General features: G+C 45.1%; 1 protein-coding gene across 1 annotated transcript in view; it reads left to right on the top strand.

Annotated features, from left to right (window-relative positions):
- The window catches only part of FLNB (filamin B), a 128,528-nt gene that overhangs the window by 32,813 nt on the left and 72,249 nt on the right, over window positions 1-23,466 (top strand). Inside the window, 3 exon segments of the mRNA XM_032458196.1 lie at window positions 16,801-17,049; window positions 19,410-19,507; window positions 21,690-21,837. Of these exon segments, the coding sequence (XP_032314087.1) occupies window positions 16,801-17,049; window positions 19,410-19,507; window positions 21,690-21,837 (495 nt within the window).

Raw genomic sequence — 23,466 nt, 5'->3', positions numbered from 1 at the left:
CAGCCAAGTCTGAGGTGGGACCACGGTCATGACCAGCATTAACAGTGGAGCATCCCTGACCAGTTGGGGGCTGGTCTGGACAGATGGGGTCATGGGGAGAGACTCACTCTATTTTACTCACACTTTAAATATAATTTGAATTGATTGTAATGAGGTATTTTATAGCTAGGAAAACTTGACGATGATCAGGAAAAAACACTCCATCTATACCAATATCAACCTATGAGGTGATTGGGATTCCTTAAGGTCAAGACCTTCTTCCAACAGGGCTGCTGGAGTTCGAAGCCTTTCTTTGAAACTACATTTAAAATGGCTCCAGCCCACTCTTGAGTTCCTTCAGAAGTGGCTGGTCTTTTCCCCTCCCTCGGAGGGTGGATTTGATTGTTAACAATGGCCCAGCCGATTGGCTCCCAGCCTGGTGAGTAAGACAGCTGAGTAAGAGGGAGAAACAGGGCCTTGGTCAGAAAAACCAGGATACCAAGTGGCCGGATTTTCTTATCTGTTCAGAGGAACCCCAGAAGCTGCAAAAACTGCAGCCTCCGTCCGGACTGTTCTGTGGGCAGCGGCTGTGACATTTACGGGGCTGGCAGGTTGTCCTCTGAACAGTCGGAGCACCAGCCTCCAGCTTTATGCTTGCTGCGTGCACTGACCCACCCTAACTGACTTCAGAGCTGCTGTGACCAGTGTGCTCAGAGGACGGGAGGGAGCACAGCTGCCCTGAGACAGGACCATGCAGAAGGCTGGTGCAGGAATCCTATGGTCACCCTGCTGATTTTGCACTTTGGCTCCTGCTAAGTCTAGTTTGTGTGCCTCCTCTGCTCCCTGTGTTCAGGGGGGCATTTGTATCCACCACCAAGAAACTGGTATTTCTGTCTCTTGGCGCTGTGCTAAGTGCTCTCCATTTCAGTAAGATATAGGCACTGTCAACCCATTTTACAGATGAGGAAAACTGAGGCTTGGGTAGGGAGCTTTATTGTGATGGTGGTGGAATGGGCTGTTAACTAAAGTGGCCACATCCCTAGATCTGAAGTCCATCTGGTAAGTCTGTTAATTTCAGGAATAAGTTTTTAAAAGACAGCTTGTATTAGGTGCTCAGCTCTAATTAAAGTTTGCTCATTCTGCAAGCTTAGTGTACTCTTATTAATTTTAAAGACCCTGTGCTAGGGACACAGCCTTATCTTCAAATATCTTAGAGTGAAGAAAAACGGCTAGGGAATGTGTGCCCACATCGCCGTGACAGGTTTTATAGGATGAGGCTTCTAACAGTGCCTCCCAGAGAGGCGAGAAGAGCAATAAATTTCATCTGGGGCATCAGGAAGGCCTGAGGCAAAGGTGACAGTGGAAGGGGCAGAATCAAGAGACAGGATGTTCTGGGCTGCAAAACCGCTCAGGCGAAGAATGTGGGAAGTAAGGAATGTGAGAACGTCTGAAATCCCCCACTGGCCTTGGTGCTTAGGATTTGCTGAGGCTGGGACAGGTCATCAGTTAGGATGTTGGCCAGGTTGTGAGGAACCTCAAAAGGGGTGTAAAAGGGCTTGGATTGGACTGTCTAGACCTGTGCTACCTGCCAGCCACGTGTGGCTAGTTAAATTTAAATTAATTTAAAAATTAAATAAAATGTATAATTTAGCATATCAGTCATCGGTAGACCAGGTTCAGGTGCTCAATAGCCACGTGTGGCTTGTGGCTACTGTCTCGGATGGTGCACACATGAAACATCTCCATCATAACAGAAAGTTCTGTTGAACGCATGTTGCTATTGAGTGGTGCTATAGTTAAAACTATGGCCTGTGGGGCAGAATCTGCCTCTCTTTCTGTTCTTGTAAAGTTTTATTAGAACACAGACCACACCCACTCATTTGTATATTGTCTGCAGCCACTTTCTCACTATGAGGATAGATTTGAAGAGTTGCAACAGAGACCGCATGGCCAGTAAAACCTAAAATATTTACTCTCTGGTCCTTTACAAAGTTTGCCGATCCCAGCTATAGATCCTAGGGAACAATGGAAGGTGTCCAGGCTGGAAGTAATGTAAATGATTGTATTTATGGCCAGAGAGGATTGGGCCAGTTTGGTGGGGATTCAACAATGACCTCCCCATGAGAGCTGATTAAGGCCTTGTCTTGGCAGCTATGGTGCCACTAATTTGTGGTCCATTTAATGAAATGTCCATCTCTGAAGTCCTTTAACTTCTTGGTTCTAAAAATTAATTGGAGACAGGGTTCTTGACTTAGTGTGTCTTGGACCCCTTTGGCTCTCTGAAGACTACATAGAAAATAACATACGTGGGGTTACAAAGTAAACTAGTTAAGGCAGTTATCAGAAATAAATTTTTGGTTACAGTAATAACTATGCATCTGTATTAAAATGTTTAAAAGCAAGATCTAGCAGCAAGTCTAACAGCCTCCATAATTTTCATGTAGTGAGACTAGAGGGTATTGCCAACACTACAATGTGATGGAGAAAAGATAGATTTTGTTGATGTCAAAACCACAGGTGCTGCTAATACACCTGTGTTTTATGGTCTACATTCATAATGAAAAGGTTTGCTGCATTTTAGTCCAAGGTTACTGAAAACAGATTCAACTTTTTCTCCTATTCTAGTTCACAGAACACTCCGCCGCCCCCATTTTCCCCAGTAAGAGCCCCTGACTTAGGTGTCAGTCGAAGGAAGCTATGGGGCAGTTGAGGATGGTGGTTTGTCTTGGACATTTAACTTCATAATAACTCCCATGGGAAGTTCCACTTCTGTCTACTGTGTGAGATACTCTTTTTGTGTGTGTTTTGTTTTTGAGGGGAGGGCACAAATTAGGTTCATTTATTTATTTATTCAATTTATTTAATGGAAGTACTGGGGATTGAACTCAGGACCTCATGCATGCTAAGCATTCACTCTACCACTGAGCTCTACCCTCCCTGATCCAATATTTTTTTTTACAATGTCAAAGTGCTGCCAGAGGAAGAGGGAACGTGTCAGAGGAGGCTAAATCTTGAACGATAATGGCTGATAAAGAGCCACAGAGTAAAAGGTGGGGAGGAGGACATTCTGAGTAGAGGGAGCACCCTGTGCAAAGACCTGGAGGGAACGCAGGTGCTGTTGGACCAGCAGCTGGAGCATAGATGAGGGTGTGTGCAGGGCATCGGATGAGGGCAAGCTGGGGAGACAGGCAGGGACCAGCTGGGAGGAGCACTGTGACCTTGCTGAGGAGTTCAGAGTCTAGAATGCTGGGATGTTTTAAGACCTTAGGCCCTGTGCTTATATTATCAAATACAGTAAAACACACCCATCTCTCACTGTACAGAAAGAATGTATTTATGTATATTGTTGTTATATAATTTGGAAGTTTTTTGGGGAATAGTTTTGCCTTTGTTTATATTTGTGTTTTGTTATATATTATTTGGCATGACTGGCTCCTTTATTTTACAATGACTGATTTCTCAGGAATCATAATGCACACTTGGAAATTCTTGGGATGTGAGAAGACCAACCTGTAACTCATTTTCAAAGTGTAATGAGATTTCTGTGAATGTCAGAGTTAGCAATTAGTAAAGAAAAGATCATGTTAAATGCAGGAATTTAATACATTTATTTATTAACCTCAATTTCTTTTGATTTTCTTATGTTTTAGAACCAATTCCCCCATCTACCCCTACCCAGCTTTCAAACTGTTCTGTAGGTCCCTGAGAAGGAGCCATGCCTGAGGGGTGTGAGATGGCTGTGCTGGAGCCAGTGGGAAGTTTTGGGTCGGGTTTTGATCTGTGGGCTTAAATGGAGTGGCTGGTAAAGTGGGTCTGAGCTTAGCTGGTGATTGCTGGGCTGGGGATCCATTCAGAGTTGGCCAGCAGGGTTGGGGGAGAGGGTATTTGGTGAGGGAGGGTGGTCAAGGTGAGTCCAGCCGGGTTTGGTAATTGGTTGTTTGGTAGATTTGTCGATTGGTGGTTGTCTGGTTGGGTTGGCTGCTTGGTTTATTGATGAGTGGGTGGTTGTTGGTTGGGTAGCAGATGGCAGTAGTGTCTTACCTCCCTCTCCTCCCTTTCCTTTTCTTCTTTTTACTACGTGACAGACTTCATACTAGGTACTGGAATCAATTGATGCTGAAGACAGGGCCTGAGCCCTGTCCCCAGGACACTTACATTACAGTTGACTAAACTTCAGATTTGGAGCCAGGTCTATACAGAGGTTTAGCCTGGATTTAATTAGCACCCAAGCTGTGTGGCTCATTGCTATTATTGTTATGCTTATGAGTATTTTATTCTTAAGTAGCACTAGGAATGCTACTTGGATGTGTTTCAGTTATTGTACAATTTTTTTTTAACTACCTTTTACTAAGTCTTCCCCTCTCCCCTGCATAGGAGATTTAGAGCTAAGTGGCAATTGAGTGGAGGTTCTGGAGATTTTCCCAGCTCACATGATTGATACCCCGATTGCCACATCAGGACGACTCTCCCTCTTTCTACTTAAGTGGAGGTCCAAATTAGTGGGTTCTGTCTCTGACTCTTCCCACTTGGCACTACGTTGTCTGTGGATGAAGATTTTGACATTAGAAGCTCTAAAGCAAGCCCAGGAAGGAGGAGGCTGGTTTTGGCCTGGACTCCTTTAAATCATTGCCTTTGCTGAAGAATTACAGTTTCGCAGGAACAGTAAGATGTTTCTCAGTGGTTTTTAAGCAAGTTGGTTATCACTGGAATGTCATAAACAACATGGTTAAGGGGTGAACTCCCCTTTAACACCCTTAACTAGAGCTAACCTTTTGAGAATCTGCTTTTATCGCCTGTTATCTGCAAAACTGGTTGCTTCCAAGTAGCAGGGTTCTAGTTTCTTAATCACTGCCACTGAAATAGTTGTAGATTAGAGAAAGTCTTAGTAACTTATTTCCTGTTGTCTTTTGTGTCTCTTGTCTATCTCCTTCACCCCACACCTACCAGTTTAATAAAACATAATCTCCCAGCCTATGGGAGTGTTCAGGAGAAGTGGTTGTAGGAATCTGAAGGACAATTTAACGTGGAATTGCCAAAGACCATCGAAGAACATTCTGAAGGCTGCTAGTGCTCTTTAAATAGTATTAAGAAAGTTCTCTACCAGTAAAATTAGGAAGTACTCTGTGGCACCCTGGTGTTCTCTTGGAGATTGTCTATGTACACAAAGGCTCTGAGAAGTCCTGCAGCAGTTTAGAATTATTCAATTTCATATGTCCCCAGCTTATTTGACCGCGGAAACCCTTTTTCTTAGAAAACCACTTAACATCTAGTATAACCTTTTCTAAGATGTGATGCTCAAGATGATGTTAGGTGTTATGCAATCTACATTTAAAAATGGTAACAGTTATGGGCTGGGTATAGCTAAGTGGTAGAGCACATGCTTAGCATGCACAATGTACTAGGTTCAATCCCTAGTACCTCATTAAAAAAAAAGTAATAGGTATGTATTTTCACAAGTGTTTAAAAAAAAAAAAGAGCCACTTCGTTCATTCATTCATTTATTTGGCTAAGGAAAAAAGAAAAAGTGAGTTGACTTAAGGGGAAAAAATGTAGTGAATGGCTCATGTGCTCAAGAGGATGGGCCAGGTTTGTGAGTGCGACCTGAAGGACAAATGCTCCTCGCAGCCAAGTTTAGACAGAGCTGGCGTTCTTACTGAGACTGGAAGCAGCTTCTGGCCCAAGCACAGGACTGTTTAGGTTTCAGAAGAACTGGTGATGAGGACAGGACTGTGGGCTGTGGGTCTTCAGCGACGGCAGAAGCTGTGGTTGGGGTAATGCCTTGGATATTTAGCATGTGTTGCTCGCTGGCCTTGCACTTGGACACTGTGCCTCAGGAATGTTAGAATGTGTTCCCGTTTTAGCAGCAAAGCTGACCTGCTATGTGTTCAGTCTGTTTATCTGACTGCCACGGCCATTTATCATGGGACACAGTTCACGGGCACAGTGATAAATCTTTTTTAGGAAGATGATGTAACCCACAGCATTTATTTCCTCTTTGGGTTTTGCCAGTTTTGAAAGTTTTTGTAATAAATACCATCATGTCCATGTCTGGGCCTCCTCCTTTGCAGCCCCAGCCTGGTCTCTAGGCAGAATGGTCAATGTAGATTCTGGAGTTGGATGGCCTGGATTCAAATCCCAACTCCCCCACTTATAAGCTACATGATTTTGGGCTTACACTATCTGCTTATCAGTTTTTTCATCTGGAGAATGGGGCTACCAGTGGTGCCTCATTAAGTAGCAGTGGCAAGTCAGTGGGGGTGGTTGCACTGGGCCAGGCCCCTGGTCTTCAGGTATATCTGAGAGATGGTGCCTCAGCATCATGGGAAGAGCCCTTTAAGGGCACCAGGGAAGGGATATGAAAGGATCAGGAAGGTGGCTGCTTTTTTTTTTTTTTTCCTCTGTTGTCTTGAAAAATATGCCCACAGGCAACCAGATGACTCCATCTTCTTAGAATGTAATCTTCAACATCTTCCACTCCTCCAGCATGCTATTTGGAAGTGGCAAAGGCCATCTCCTGATCTTGCTTGTCTGAGGTGGGTGTATCTAGCTGAAGATTAAGAAGGCATTTGGGTGGCCACCGTGTGAAAGATGAGCAAAGGAAATCACCAGAAGGACAACCATGCAAAGCTGAAAACCCTGGTGTGTGTGTTGATAGGAACCATTACACATTGCACATGGTGTAAAAAGATGTGAAACCGGCTCCCCCAACCCCATTCCCTGCTTCTCTACTCGGAAGCAGTGCACTGTCGGAGAACAACTTCTCATTGCTTCCAGAGATCTTCCACACATATACAAGCCCAATTACGTCATTCCCCTTGGCCACCCCTTTACTCAGATACCCACCTGTCATATGCATGGCTTTTTTCATCATTTGATCAAACCTGTCAGGTTTCCCACATCAGTGCCTGTAGATCCTGACAAGCACTTTTGCCCAAACGAAGAGTTCTTTAACATATTATGATGCTTCTTTCTTTTGGGGAGTGTGTCAAAATTTATTGTAAAAGTAAGGCATATAGTTTAAATTAAAAAAAAAAAACAAGGGGGTAGGGTATCAAGTGGTAGAGTGCGTGCTGAGCATGCACAAGGTCCTGGGTTCAATCCCCGGTACTCCCTCTAAACATAAACAAATAAATAAATAAACCTAATTACCTCCCCTCTCCCAAGTAAAAATAAATAAAATCTTAAAAAAAAATTCAAACAACACAGGTGCACGTAACAACAACAAAAAAGCAAGCCCATCTTTTGCCATCACATCGAGTCTTGTGCCCAGAGAGAGCCAGTGAGCACAGTTTGGTGTGCGTGCTTACAGGTCTTTTTGTTCAGATGCAGAGTCATGCCTTGCAAAAACAGGACAGCATGAATTATACTTTTCTACAAATTGTCCTGTTCCCTTAATAGATCATGGAGGCCTGTCTCTGTTGGAACACACATATCTTTCTCATTCTTTTCACAGCAGCCTGTTACTCGCTTACATGAATGTTCTGTGACGTTTATTTTACCATGTATTCGTGGGAAGGCATTTAAATTGTCTTCAGTCTCCCCCTCCACCCATTAGAGTATAGTGATGAACTGCTTTAATGGTGAAAGGTCATTTTAATACCCAAACCTCTTCCTCCCCCCATTAGAAAAAGAAATCACTTTAGGGGACTTTCTTGAATATTTTGTGCTTCATACTAAATTTTTTGACCTTGCATTTAATTTTCTGTCAGCAGTGGCGCAGCCTGGCCCCCTCAGACTTCTCAGGAATCTGCTGGAGGAGTCGGGGTGGCCTGCAGATTTTAGCAAACTGCCAGTTCATTCAGCAGCTCGCTGTGCAAAGAACATCTTGATTCTATCAGACTTAATCCTGGGTCCCCGATGGGCTGGCTCTTGTGGTCGTTAGCAGATGGAATGCTGTGCTGGAAGGCCGAGTTCTGGGGTATTCGGCTCTGAGCAGTCTTGAACCAGAGTTGAATGGCATTGAATCTTTCCCATGGCTAATGGAGCATCATGAAGTCCCCAAACTGTTGTGTGTTTATAATATTGTAACAGTCCTGCCTGACATGGTGGCACCGGTGTCAGGCAGAATCTACCTGCTTTACTACAGTATCTCACGACGGTTCAGTGATGCTGGGATGCTCACCTTAGACATGAGACAGAGCAGGGCAGTGACCCAGCCCAGTCCCGTAGCCAGTGCATGGCTGTGCTTGGGAGGGGAACCAGGCTCACTGACTCAGTGCCTCTGGGTTACTTGGCTACCAATTATTTCAGCAAGTGAAGTCCTCTTTGTTTGAGTGGGATCAGCCCTGCCCCCATGCCCATGCTTTTTATACGGGGGTAGGAGGGTGGGTGGTGGTGTGGAATTAATCCACAAGAAGGAGCCCAATGTCTGGGCTGATTCAGCTCTGTTGTGATTGGGTGGCACGTGTGTCTGGAGGACCTCTTGATGTGATCGTGGGTTGAAGGTCCAAGATTAGAGCCTTCAACTGAACTAAAGACCCTGGACAGAGAGCAACTGTCGGGAAAATGTCGGTGTAGGGAAAGCGAGGACCGTGCCCCCATATTGGTCCTTTGAGAATTTCCTTTCCTCCAACCTCACCCTCTTTCTCTTGGTGATGGTGAGAGCCAGCAGTTATAAATTATTTGGAATTTCCCTCAGCTTGGTTCCCATTCAAGACTTTAAATTGAGAGTTTTGTTCCTTTTATGACTTCACAATCTTCGGGCAGGCAGCCATTTCTGTAACAGGCTCATGTGAATCGTAACATGAGGTGAGGTATAGAGGGGAAAATGCAAACCGTTTTCTCCCCTTTCAAACCAAGGAAGTCACCTTGATCTGATTTTGTAGCAAGGCTCAACTTTTACAAGTTTGCAGTAGAAGGATGAATACCTAACCTATTCATCATTGCTATTATTTTTTAACTTTTATTCTTTTTTTTTTTTAACATTTTTTATTTTAACTTTTATTCTTAATTATAAAAAGAAGAAAGAAACCTCAGAGGATATAGCCTAGCTTGAGAGACAAAAGACAAAAAAGGTTTTTTCTTCCTTTCATTTTTTTTCCTTAAAAGATCTTCAATGTCTTGCCTCGGGGAGTAATGCCGGTTTTCATTATAATAATGCTGTATCTCTTTGTGGAGCATTTTAAAGCCAATTTAACTTATTTTCTTACTTGAAAGTGTAATTTGTATTTGGCACAAGGCCTGGCACCCAGCAGGCAGTTAGGAAGTTACTTGTGGGATGCAGGAACAGACAAATAGTACAAAGTGAGCTTTCAAGTATGTGAGTGACCGTAATTTCTGTTTTCCAGGGAAAAGACAAGTTAATAGGTTTGGGTAAATAAGGGCAGAGCTGTGTCTTCTCCCATCCTCCTCAATTCCCGGCCGAGCAGTGGCGCAGGCATGGAGGACCTCCCAGATGCAGGGACAGGACCGTGATCTTTAGAAACCCCAGATCCTAGGCTGCAGTAGAGGCTGAGCAAATCACGGGTGAGACAAAGGGGACTAAACTGATCCAGCTGGGACTCCTGCTTGCACCTCCCAGGCCTGGTGCTATCACTTTCCATGCTGCTTTCCAGGTTGTTCTCCCAGAACCTTGGCAGTTTAGGGATCCTGGGATTGACTGGGGCCGTGAGAAGTTCAGAAGCCCTGCTGGGTTCCCCTCCCAAGCACAGCTACTTACTGGTTATGGGACCCAGCTGGTGGGTCCCTTCCCTGTGCTCAGTCTCTGTGTCTGTAAAATCAGGGTCCTGGCTGCCTCACGGAGCTGTCATGATATCATGTGTATTCAGAAAAGTGGGAGGGTACGAGTTTGGGCTCTGGCAACAGAGAAAACTGGGTTTAAATCTAGTCTCTCCCTCTGTGTCACTTGGCAGTTGCCTTCACCTCTTGAGCCTCTATTTTCTCATCTGTAAAATGGGGTTAACTGCAGAAGCCATCCTTATAGGGTTGCTGTGAGTGAGGGTTGGCACGAGGTGATGCATGTGGCCCAGAGGAGAGGTCTGGGGGAGAGCTGCTGTCACATTTTGGCTGCTGTTGATGTCAGGAGTGGAGGCACTTAGGAGTCTTTTCCAGGCATGGTTCCTCCTGCCCCGACTCCTTTCCTTGTGGGCGTTCCCCAAGTGTGCACAGGGTGGACAGTGAGCTACATTTCAGGTGGGGTGGCCTCGCCACATGACAGGCTGATCTGGAGTTAAAAGGTGATGAGGCCCTCCATTCACAGCCAGCGTTTATTATTTCAGCTGGACATGTTCTCAGACCATTTGTGGCTGGAAGCTGTGAGTGAGGGACAGACCCCCCCCCCCCCCGCCCGACGCTGAGGCCTCACGCTTATGCTGGGGTTTACCCACACCTCCCAGTGGCAGGACTCTGGGCTCCTTGACTCGTGACTCAAGCTCAGAAGTCCCTGGGGCCTCTTAAGAGAACTGTAGGGCAGTCATGGACTGAGTTAGTGCAGGGACCTGGAGATCTGGGGTCAGAAACCTAATTTAGATGCACTGCTTTGACCATTTGGGAGCATCTTTCCTTTTTTTCCTTCTTTCTTTAACCTTTCTAACAAGGTTAGATTCCTTGTTCTAACTTTTCAGGGATTTCCCACTAATAATAAGTGGAAAGAGACTATCTTCCAGGCTCTTTCATATACCCATCTCATATAGTTCGGTATGGCTTCGTTGTTGGATATAAAGTAATTCTCAAAAGTGGTAACTTTGTAAAAGTGGCATTGAAAAGAAAGCTTTGCCATAGCAGTTTAACCATAAGAGGATGTTCTGGGCCTTGAAGACCTGAAGTCACATGAGCCTATTCCTATTTCTGTCAGCAAGATAAAATACAGACCACAGTAAAATAAACTGGGTGATGCAAGTGCAACTTGTAAATAAAGGATGCCTCTTAACCACAAGGTCAGTGTTGGGGATAAATTACAAAGCAGTGCACCCATCATGGTGTCTATGATCTGAAAGTCCACCAAAAACAATGTACCAAAATAAAAAATAAGGTGTTTATGAAATAATTTGTTCCAATTATTCTAGGCAAAAATTGCTTGTCCAGCAAGTGAGAACAGAAGGAATATCTGGCAAAGTAGAAAATTTGAAGTGTGAGGTTATGCATAAGGAATGTGTTATGGACCTACAGATGGAATCTCAAGTTGGGGATTTGGGGATGTTTACTTCATTCTGTTGCAAAGAAATCCTGGCCAACACTCCTCAAGCCATGCCCAGGGCAGGCATTGCTACTCTGCACCATAATCTTCCTCCCAGGCCTTTGTTCCTCGTGCCTTGTTCATGGCAGACATTGGTAATCCATTGTAGCTGAATCTTTCTCAACCCAGTCAAGTTTCACCTCCTGTGCCAACACCATTTGCTACCCTTGGTCTATTGTAGCATCAAATTACTAACATGAAAAGTTCTTCCGAATGAACTCTATTAACTGAACCCTGACACAGTGATGTGTAAAACTTGGGAATTCTAACAGCTCCTTTGTCATCCCTGAGTATTTCATAAGCAAGAAAAAGAGTCGGAAGTCCAGCTGACCCCAGTGCCCTGATCTGGCCTTATTTTATTGTGGTCTGTATTTTATCTTGCTGACAGAAATAGGAATAGGCTCATGTGACTTCAGGTCTTCAAGGCCCAGAACATCCTCTTATAGTTAAACTGCTATGGCAAAGAGATTTTTAGAAAAATATGGTAACTTTTTTCAGTCTTCAGTTTGGCGGGGCAACCTATTTTGGGGCCCAGGTTCCTTCCACCACCTTGCTTGGCTTCTTGTAGGACAGGGCACAGCTAAGTGACTGCAGTGTCGGGAGGTCTGGCTGGCAGTGAGGGTGGATGGGTGGGTAGTGCGTGGAGGAGGCCCACCCTCTGCCCAAGGCCCCACCGTGGAGGAACACTTCCTTCCTCTCATTCTCCACGGTGAGGCAACCACACCACTGAAAACTGGGAAGCTAGGGACCATCCAGGAAGAAGCCACATGCCTGGGAGGAAGGATTTTAGTGGCTAAAGTGTGGACTTTGCTATGATAACCTTTAGTCATTAGAGGCATGAGTCAACTGGTGGTAAGTCTGTCTTGTCCTATTTAACCCTTAACCTTTGTTGTTTGAGGCCCTGGAGAGAAGCCCTGAGCAGGGAGGAGAAGCCAGCCTGGCCCCCTTCATAGACCCAGAGGTCAGAGTGCACAGTCCATCCTCTATTGTGTGGATGCAAGGATGGTTGCACCCCCAGAAGTTTGACCCCCGTTCTGGACAGCTGACCAAGGTGTTCCCCCACATAGTCTCGGGAACCACGGCATCTGGGCCAGGTTTTGACTAAGAAACTGAGGAAAGTGGTAAACTGCCTCCTTTCAGTTCAGGGCGCCTTCTTGTTTGGACCGCCAGGCTGACAATTTAGCCACAAGGTTTGTTCAGGCTGGGAAAGGAGGCAGGGCGGAGGGAAGCTGCCAAGCCGACCTGGAATGTCAGTGAGTGCGGACCGCCAGGCGGGTGCTGGGCCAGGCATCTGAGCGCTGCCGTCCCGGGTTACCTGGGGGCAGCCCTGCACGGGCCGATGCTGCCGTCAGCTCAGCCAAGCAGTTGCTGACAGGAGACCCCCGTGCAGACATGCAGGCCACCACCTGTAACTGCTAAGCTTTCACTTTTTCCTTCTGCCTTTGTCTTTTTTGTTATCAACGTTGACAAAAGCATGTTCACAAACAATAGTCACTGGTGGTAAGGATAAGGGTCCTAACACTAGCATTTAATGAAAACAGACTGTGAGGGGTTCTGAGTGCTGGAGACGCATTACCACATTTAGTCTCCCAGCAGCCCTGTGCTCGTGCTCCACAATTGCCCCAACAGGCACATGGGGCTTGGATGGCTTGGCCAGGGTCCTGCAGCCGGCGTGGTCGTGCTGAGCCTGCGCCTTAGTGACCTCAGCCTTCTGGCCTGCTGTCTGTGCCACTTGCTGTGTCGCTTGCTGTGGGTGCAGTGGTGGCCAGTCTGGACCAGCTTCGGTTCTGCCTGAAAAGACTGTGTGTGCATCCACTTGACAACAGGCGACATGGCCTCCCTGGGAGCCCTGGAGTTGAGAGGGCAGGGAGGTGTGCCTGTGGCAGCCTGTCCTCCAGACAACCAGGTGTCCAGGCTGGGGTATCAATGGGGAGCAAATCGGCCTGCTCCTGCCTTTGTAGAGCTGATGCCTTGAGCAGAGGAGGCAGACACGACAGGTGATTAAAGCACAGCTGTAGTTGCACTGAAAGAGGGGGGCCCACAGCATTGAGGGGGCCCTTACAGGGGTCCTGTTCTAGTTTTGCAGAGGTTGATGTAGAGAGGCACTAGCCAGGTGGGGAGAGAGTTCCAGGCCAAGCAGGCACCCTACCACTGAGCTATTATCCTCCACCCCCACCCCTCGCCCCTAGCTAATTTTAAGTAGTTCCAGAAGGTGTGTGTGGTTAGAGGGTCAGTGTTGTCCAGAGCCAGGACCAGTTATGTGGGGATTGTGATTGGTTGGATTTAGGGAGGAGAAACCTGTGGCCAGATTCCAACCCACAGCCAATCTAAGCAGATTCTAGGAGGTCGGGCAGGCGTGGTGGGCGTTGGCTCATTTTATTCCTGAAAGAGGCTCTCAGTAACTCTCATCAAGGAGGTGGAATCCTGCCCGAGAGGCTTCCAGCTGACCTGGCCTTTTCCTCCTTTTACGTTTCTGCTCCATGTTGACACTCGACATAAACATCACAGAGCTGGCTCACAGCTAAAGTTCTGTAGTCTGCTGTAATGGCTACACATGGACGCCGTGACGCCGTGCAGCATTTCATTTTCAAGGCATGGAGAGTCTCCTGTTGCATGTGGGTGGGAATGGGGGAGGCCTTTTGGCAAGTCACCATCTTTTTATTGTTCCAAGAGCTCGGGGAAGCATTTGAACTTTCACCTGTCAAAATCGCTTTTGGAATGAGGACTGCTCTCCCTCTAGCTTCTTAGAATAGCAGAACGAAAGTATCATTTATCCCAGTGAGACCTTAATGGGGGCTTTCCCGTTTGGACACCCACCTTGAATTCATTGGAAACAGAAGTTCTGGGCATTGTATGTTTCATAAATTTGGCTCAGACTTTTATTGGGTCATATTTCCCCTCACAATCTTTTTGAAAAAGACTCATGTCTCATTCCTTTAGAACAACATGTGTAAGCTGGGGAAAAATAGAGCAAACTGGTTTCACGTTTTTGATTTATGGATGGAATCTGCAAGTTTGCATTTGAAAAGCGTATAACACATAACTCAGGAAAGTTTGAGCTTTGCAGACTGATGCTTGTGGTTGGATGAGACTTCTGGCCTGTTCAGATTCTGTTTGGTTGCAAGACCGGACCTGGCCAGGTCCACCTCTGTTACTCTGACTAGCAGCAGCATGCACACTGCTTCCTTCCTTTTTTTCCTTCTCACCCGTCTGAAGACTGCTCTTCTCCCTTTAGCTTGTTATTCATGGAAACTGGCATGGAAAATTGTTTGACCTGGAATTTCTTGCAATCAGAGTAGGTAGTAATTCAGTAATCAATAGCACTTCAAAGACAACCTCATAACAGGACATCTAATTCAAAAAATTCAGTCATGGTCAAGGATTGCCAGCTGGAGAGACATATGGTCCAGTTGAATGAATTCCTTGGATATCTGAGTTCTGTGCAGGGTTCAGTGTTTCGTGCAGATCCCTGCTCCTTTATTGACGCTGCAGGGTCCTGTGCTCAGAAGGGTTCTGTGCTTGGTTTAATGGTTGACTATTACCATTTTGAAATTCTTAATAGTTTTTGGACAAAGAGTCCTGTGTTTTCATTTGTCACTGGGCCTTGTGAGTCATGTAGGCAGTCTTGCTTAAAAGTTAGTTATAGAATTCATTACATAGAAAATCCCTGGGTACCTTAACTTTGAGTGAGGATTGCTCGAATTTAGTGTGTCTTACCAGTCAGTTCAGGGTAATCTTTACTGTGTCCATTTTCACATGATCAAGTTTTGTTATGACTGAATCTGCAACCATGAAATTACCTTTGATTTCTGTGGGTTTGGGTGTGGGCTTTTAGGAGGGTTTTTCTTCTTGTAAGAGAACATAACAATAAACAGGTTGATTGAAAAAAAAAAGCCCCCACCCTTTCAGTTTCGAATGGCATGCGGTTTACTCCTTATCAGCATGGGAGTATATTTTTCATGTGGTTGTAGTTGGGTTTCATTCAGTGCAGTTTGACTAACATTCAGGTACCTTGTGGTAGGTGGGTGGGAGGGACGGTGTGGGGAGCTGCAAGATGAAGAAGGCTCAGTTACTCCCCACAGCCCTGGAGGAGGGTGGGGTGGGAGGCTGAGGAATGAATGGTCCTTATCTTGAGAGGACCCTGGCTTGGTACACATAGGCTGGTGGGAGTGAAGTGCACCATCCATTAGATTTGGCAGGGTTTGTCCTGCAGGAGGACGGGGTGAAGGGCCTTCCCTTCAAAAGGAATACAGAACAGGTGGAGAGATCCAGAGGGTTCAAAGTAAGATGTGGCCCAAGAATGAGGAGTCTTTGAGCCTGGAGTGTGGAGTATGGTGGATGGCAGTGACTTGCAGGCTGGGTGGAAGTTGTGTAGGTTTTTCAAGGTGCTAAAGGTTCAGTTTGACTTTGGGCGTGGGGACCATTAGTGAATTTGGAAGTACAGAAGTACCTGAATAGAAAGCTGGTTCCAGGATTATGTGGACAGTGATTTCGCTTCAATGATTCAACAATGATGGCTGAGAGGAGAGGAGGGGCCACATGTTTTTGGAAGGGTGTATAAAAGGATTTGTCAAGAGGTATAGGTAGGGAGAGAATTGTGGGAACTGTACCAGGGTTTTAAAGGAGGCGTCCAAGATGGTTCAGGGTCCTGGTAGAATGGGGGATTACTTCAGGGGTTGTTTGTTGAGGAGAGAGTGCAGGAAACTGAGAGGGAGGAGAGGGACAGAGAGAGGGAGAGGAAAGGAGAAGGAGGAGGAAGGTAGGTCTTGGAGATAGTGTTTGAATTTTGATGGGTGTAGGTGGAGGTTGGAAAGAGGGCAGAGAGCCCCAGAGAAGCCAAAGGGAGTGGAAAGTGGTAATCAGTGGCAGTGAGTATCCCAGGAGGGGCTGGTCAGGGTTAGGGAAGCTGTTCTGTTAAGCTGGGGGAAGACTAGAAAAGGAGCCATACCTTTGTTGAGTCACTTATCCTCCTGGCAAGAGACTTTGCCCAGTCGCATTATCTTAACTATTAGTGACTTTCCTTTATGAATGAATGACTTGTCAGAGAAGCAGAGATAAAAATGGTTGGTAACTCCCAGTACTGGTGAGATTTGAAGGAAACTGGACTCTTAAACCTGTAGATGGGGTGTAAACAGAAACAACTTTTTATTGGACAGAGATATATAGGACATAGTGATTAGTAAAAGGAAAAACTTAAAAGACTGATCGTATGGCATAGTATAAATTTAGGGCAGCAAACACATGCATGTGTGTATACACGGTCTGGTAGACTGTATACCACCAAGGTAATAGGTGGTTCTGGAATGCAACTACCTTTTTGTATTGTCTATATGTCTGAAATGATTTCTTTAAATTAAAGAAAACTTTTTATTATGAAAAATTTCGAGTACACATAAGAGACATCAGTAATATGCATTGCCCTGTATACTTATGATCTAATGACACTGGTGAGCAACCTTTTGGAATCGTATTTCATCTCTTCGCCTCCTTAGGTATTTCGAAGCCAGTGCCAGCCTTGCATCCTTGCACTCTCAAATAGCTCAGTGTGGTTCTCTAGCAGATGAGGATTCTGTTGACTTACGTACAAAGAGTGTGACACACACCTGTGCAACCCAGAGGACTGACCAAGTCTGTGTCTGTTTCCTCAGACAGCAAAGCCATCGTGGATGGGAACCTGAAGCTCATCTTGGGCCTGGTGTGGACGCTGATCCTGCACTACTCCATCTCCATGCCCGTGTGGGAGGACGAAGGGGACGACGACGCCAAAAAGCAGACGCCAAAGCAGAGGCTGCTGGGGTGGATTCAGAACAAGATCCCCTACTTGCCCATCACCAACTTTAACCAGAACTGGCAAGACGGCAAAGCCCTGGGAGCCCTGGTGGACAGCTGTGCTCCAGGTAAGCGCCTGCTGCCAAAGCCATGTCTTTGAGAGAGGGGTATGTGGACCCTTAAACCTCTTGGTTTTCAGTGTGAAAGCTAGGTTTGTTGTGATTGGTGTGTTTCTCCTGGTTTGTAGCCCATTGTAAGGCAGCTAAAGGAACTAAAAAGGGCTCCCTTTGCCTTTCCGGTGGCATGTCTTATAGGTCCATCCATAGACTTATTGAGCATTGAACTATTTACCCAACTTCCGAATGAAGGGCCTTACTGCTTGGAGCAGACCTTGAGTTTAGCTTCCAGACCCCAAGTCCTGCTTCTTCTACCCCTCTTCCCACAGTCAGTGCCTAGGTTCCTGATGGCTTCGGCATGTGCCCTATTAGATGGTTTGGCATGAAAATCTAAAAACGTTTTTTGAGTGGAAAGTACCCGTTTTTATCAACCACTGGGTTGACTATATATGGCTTTCTCTGTCCTTTTCTTTCTGTGTTGCTGTGGTTGGTCAGCATCCAGTGGGAGCCTTTTCCACCCTGGATGGGTTCCTCTTTTCTGAGTGGTTGAATGTACACCAGGGTAGTAATTATCCTCCTTGGAGGGTTTAAACTGATGGGTAGAGTTTGCTAGTACATACTCAATAGAAAAACTAGAGCCTGTGTTTATATGTACCCCCAAAACTGGTTTTAACTTTAAAAAAAAAAACTGCTTTAATACTTGTATTTCCATTTACTGAATGCTCTGTGTGTGCGGGGCACATTTGAATTAAGTGAACTAGTGGTTCTCAACATGCTCAAAGCAGAACTAGCTGGTGTCAGTTGGTTAGGGAAGGATGGTCAGCTCTAGGCTCCAGTCTTCCTTGAGAGCCTGCAAACTGGTATCAGAAGTAACTCAAAACTCAGCATTAGTTCATTTCCTAGTGCCCTCTTCCTTCCTCCCATCCAAAGATGCATTTTAGAATGCCTATTTCCAGTGTAAACCTGAGGAGTTTTACTCCAGTCCTGTACTTTTTTTTTTTTTTTTCAGTTGAAGTATAGTTGATTTACAGTGTTGTGTTAGTTTCTGGTGTACAGCATAGTGATACACACACACACACACACACACACACACATTATATACATATTATATATATTTATATTTTTTGCTTCATGCCAGTCCTATACTACTTATGCTTACAAAAGATTTTTGAGATAATTCTTTGAGAAAAGTTTTGGCCTTTGAGCAAGTAGATTTGTTAGACTTTTTAGATATATCCAGAATGGTGATTGTGATATTGTGACTTGTAATAAGAAATATATGTTTGGTCTTTGTCCCCTTTCCTGGCACAGAGCTCCTAAACCCTTGGAACTTGCTATGTGATAAGAACTATGATGGTGGCGTCTTTGAGCCACACCTGAGTTAGGTAATGAGGTGAATTTTGGAACACCCCTGAGGATGTAGGCTGGTTGTCAGGGGAACCACCCAGGGATTAGAGGGTTGGAACTTCCAGCCCCATCTCCGGATCCCCACAAAGGGGAGAGGAGGGTGGAGGTTGAGTTAATCACTGATGACTGAGGATTTAATCAATCTTGCCTATATAATGAAGCCTTCATAAAAATCCTGAGCTACAGGGTTTGGAGAACTTCCAGTTGGTGAACATGTGGAGGTCCTGGGAAGGTAAATGCCTGAAAGGACATGGAAGCTCCTTGCTCCTTCTCCCACTTTGGCCTCTGCATTTCTTCCATGTAGTAAAATCCTTTTTATAATAAACTGATAACCCAGTAAATAAGGTGTTTTCCTGGGTTCTGTTAGCCACTCGAGGAGATGCTCAAATCTGAGGAGGAGGTTATAGGACCCTCTGATTTGTAACTGGTTGGTCAGAAGCTTAGGTGACACACCTGGGCTTGTGACTGGCCTCTGAAGTTGGGGGTGGGTGGAGTCTTTGGGACTGAGCCCTTAACCTATGGGATCTGATGCTATCTCCACGTGGTGTCAAAATTGAGTTAAATATAGGACATCCAGCTGGTGTCAACCCACACACTTGGTGATCAGAGTATAGAAGTGTGATTGGGGTCGGTCCCCCCGCGCCCCCAAAATCTCTCCTAAAAAAAGATACCAGGCCAGATGGCTTTGCAGTCTTTGTTAGTTCATTTACCATTAAGGAATGGATAATCCCTGTCTGAATTCAAGAAGATAAGTAGTAGCCTGAAGGAGAAGTCAGGCAGAAGAGTTTCTACCCTGGCAGACTCATATCCATGGTACTTCTGGCCTATGAAATATAGATACAGTTCAGTAAGATTTTTGGAAGAAATTGTTCTCTGAATTAAGAGACCAAGTGAGTTTAGGCACCCAGCTTCCTTTAATTTCTTCAGTTGGGTTTCTGACAGCATTTTTTGTGTTATGTGAACAGGTCTGTGCCCAGACTGGGAATCCTGGGATCCACGGAAGCCTGTGGATAATGCACGAGAAGCCATGCAGCAGGCAGACGACTGGCTGGGTGTCCCGCAGGTACGAGTGTGAGCACGCACGTCCCATGAAGCTGTTTCCCCCTCCAGCTTGTTCTCACACTGTACGGTTGCCTCTGGGTCTGGCAGGTGGCTTTCAAAGGCGCGTTGTCTGTAACATGCTCCCATCCTCCTCAGTTCAGCCATATTGCTAAGTTCTCATTGACTTCAGTGCTTTTAGATCCCCTAAAAAATCTTCACTCATTGCCACGTGTGGCACATTTTCTAGGATTTCTGTTTCAAAGATCTCAAAGACCGTCTTTGGACATCAGACTGGGAATGTGGACCTTAACCATTTTGCCAATATTTGACCCCTTTTTACCCATCAAAATGTATATATTTTGAAGTTCACTACCTTAGGGAAAGTCACAGGACCTAGAACTTTTTAAAACATTTAATCCAGGATAAGCCATCATTAATGGAAATTGTGGAAGAATTTGTATTGGCCATAATCCTAACATAGGAATATAACAAGAAAACTTGGAAGCTGAATATATCTTGGATGTCGTCTGCAGGAGCCACATTGCTTAGTTGAGTCCAGTCTTCTAAGCCCTTCCAAGGAGTTTAAATAGCTCCTCCTGACACCATGACCCCCATGTTCAAAGTCTTGGTCAAGAAAAGTTGTGGGTAGCCAGTGCCATGAGATGGATGACTTCACAGGAGGCTCTGTTAAGGTCTTAAGTTGGTGTTCAGAGCTGAGTTCAGTGTATTTTGTAACAGGATCCTTTGGGAGGTAGAAAATCTTGCCTATACATCTTTGGTTTGGTTTTGGCATCGTGTCTCTGCTCCAAGGCCCATTTTTTGGCTCTTCCACCCTCAGGAAGTGGTCTGATATGTTTTTCATCTCCCCTTAAACCTAAAACCATCTCCTTTTGATGCTCATGTGATGTGGGCACTGTAAAGTTGTTGAAGGAGCTGCCTTGAAGAAAGGCCAAGTCCACACGCATTCTACATTTTACAGAACATATTGGTGGCAACTGTATAAACCCAAATAGCTGTTTTGTTGCTGCAGGCTAATCATCAGAATGTTCTCTGGGTTGTTTTTTTTTTTTCCCACCACGGAGCAGGGGACACTGGGTACATATGTTGTTCCTCTGCATTTAATTGCCCTGATTCTTGAGATAGAGCCTTCTGTTCATCTGAGGAGGTGTGGCTTACCTCTTTTTGGGAGCAGGAGAATTTTTTGTGTTGTTTGGGGCTGGGTCAAGTGGTGAAACTGAGGCCACCTGTTCAGTATGGATCTAATCTTGCTCTTATGATGAATGTTAGGAGAAATTTTCCCCCTTCCTATTTTCAATGGCTCTTAACGTGTTATGACCTGTCTTCGTCAGCTCAGGCTTCCATAACAAAATACTGTAGACTGGCTGGCTTTAACAACATTTATTTCTCAGATCTGGAGGCTAGGAAGTCCAAAATCAATGTGCCAGGAAATTCAGCTGCTGGTCAGGGCTCTCTTCCTGGCTGCAGACAGCTGCAAGTTGCCTTCTGGCTGTGTCCTCATATGGTGGAGAGAGAGTGAGCTCTGGTTTTTCTCCCTCTTCTTATAAGGGCACTAATCCCATCCCAGGAGTTCTACCCTCGGGATCTAGTCTAAACTTACCTCCCAAAGGCCCACCTCCTAATACCATCATACAAGGTGTTAGAGCTCTAACATGAATTTGGGGAGGACACAAACATTCAGTCTATGACAAGACCACGTGTCTAATATGTCACGGTGTTGTCTCTTTTTGGTTTTATTTACTTACTTTTTTATCAGTACCTGGGTTAATAGAAATGCAGACAATGGATAAAAGAAGAAAGAAAAAGGCTGGTTTACGCACTTTTTTGTAATATACTCTAATGCCAGTATTTCTTCTTCCTCCTCACTTGGTGTAGCTTATCCTTTCTGGAAAGGAGAATGAGTGGCCTTTTTGGAGGGGTCGGGGGTGGAGAGGTATGAACCTCTGGAAATTACATGGAGAATTGTCTTGAGAGGGTCCTCAGCTTCCAAAGTGAACAATGACAGCTGTAAAAGGTTGGGGGAAAAAATGACTTTGGCATGGACAGTGTAATGTAATTTCATTTTATTGAGAGACTAACTCAGTTTCTTAATACTTGCAGTGTTTGGTTTAAGAGATGTTTTCAAAACCTTGAGGAGTTGCAAAGTGATATGTTCTGGGTGTTCATCTATCCCGTCATTATTCTAGGTCATCACTCCTGAAGAAATTATTCACCCAGATGTGGATGAGCACTCGGTGATGACTTACCTGTCCCAGTTCCCCAAAGCCAAGCTCAAGCCAGGGGCTCCTCTGAAACCCAAACTCAACCCCAAGAAAGCCAGGGCCTATGGCAGAGGTAAGCACTGGTCATGCTGGATTTGAGGCTTGTCCTATGGTCTTAGAGGTTATTATGTGGCTTCAGGAGGAAAGTTCTCAGAGTCCAGAATGTACAGGCTTAATCCTTAAAGACAACCCAGGCCTCCTTTGCCAGATGTTGTTTTAACCTGAAGCTCCATTTGTTTATGACCATCTTCTGCCTTGTGAATCTAGGCTTTCAGAAACACTGCTATTTTAATATGATAGAGGTGGATGAGTCTGTTGGTTTGGGATTTGGGTGCAGTAACCCTGGAATGAAGAAAGGACTGTTATTCCCATTTTTTAGATGAGGAATCAGAGGCGCAATTCCCAGGATGGGGAGAGTGAGGGGAGGTCTCTCCCCAGATCACCGCAGTTAGTGATGGAGGTGGGACAAGAGCCTGGATCTTTCGGCTGCTGGTTCATTTGTCCTTCGGTTATGCTAAAGCTGCCTCGGATTTCCAGGTGGGGTGGGAGCTATTGTTAACCCCTGGCAGATACTTCCTTGCTAAGACATCCTGTTTATTATCTCTGAGCCCACTGCCAGGAGTGTTCTGCTCAGAACATTGTAGTGGGTCAAAGGCATTTTGAGTAATTTGGTTTTCTGGTTGGCACCTGGCTTCAAGCACATTAGTTTTTTAAGGAGAACAGTTACATTTCAGCATAGTATGGTTTCTGATAAAGATTAGCACAATAAGATACAGTTTATTCCCTTTTCTGTGGAGAAGGGGAGGAATGCATTATATTTCTTCATTTTCATAATTACAATTGGGATAACATTTACACGTACAAAATACCTTGTATGTCCTCTCCTAGAATTTACAGTTCTTAACATTTGAAGGTTTTCTCTTGCCTTGTGGAGGATGTGTGTGTATGTGTGTATGTGTGTGCGTGTATGCACACATGTGTGTGATTGTTGAACTATTTGGAAATAAATCGCAGGCATGGTGACATTTCTCTCCTCAATACATTGACAATTCTCTCCTCTAAGAATAGGACATCCTCTTATGTAACCACAATACTCATTGTCACACATAAGAAAATGAACAATAATTTCGTAACAACTGATATCCAGTTTGTACTCAGATTTCCCTATTTTCCTAATATTGTCTTCTATAGGTTTTGTTGTTATTTTACAAACCAAGATCTGATTAAATTTTTTAATTTGTTTGTTATTTCTCCTTAGACTCTTAATCTAGAATAATATCCCCCAACTTTGATTGTTTTTGGAAGATCTAGACTTTCTGAAGACCCAGAGCACTTGTCTTACGGCATGTCCCATGGGCTCATTCCCTTGAAGACAACATTGCCCTACTTGGCATCAACTTAGTATTAAGATGCCTTATGACCAGGACAGTGGTGCTGACTGTGTACTGTTCTCAACCTCAGTGTGATGTCCTTCTCATCTGTCTTTTTAGCATGATTTAGACCAGAGGACAGATATTTCTGGGACAAACCCACTTGCCATTTGAGGTCCTTTTGGCAGTGAGATGGGGTCTGTGCAATCATTTGTGTTATATGGAGACTGGGGATTTCAATGAAGCCCTCCCTGCATGTGCAGTCTCTTGAAAGTTGGCATGTCTATGCTTGCTTTAAAAGTGCTTTCTTTGGGGGAGGGTATAGCTCAGTG

The sequence above is a fragment of the Camelus ferus genome, chromosome 17 (assembly GCF_009834535.1).
Source record: "Camelus ferus isolate YT-003-E chromosome 17, BCGSAC_Cfer_1.0, whole genome shotgun sequence".
NCBI lineage: Eukaryota > Metazoa > Chordata > Mammalia > Artiodactyla > Camelidae > Camelus > Camelus ferus.
Note: the sequence above shows the minus strand (reverse complement) of the source record. Positions and strands in the feature narration are given on the sequence as shown.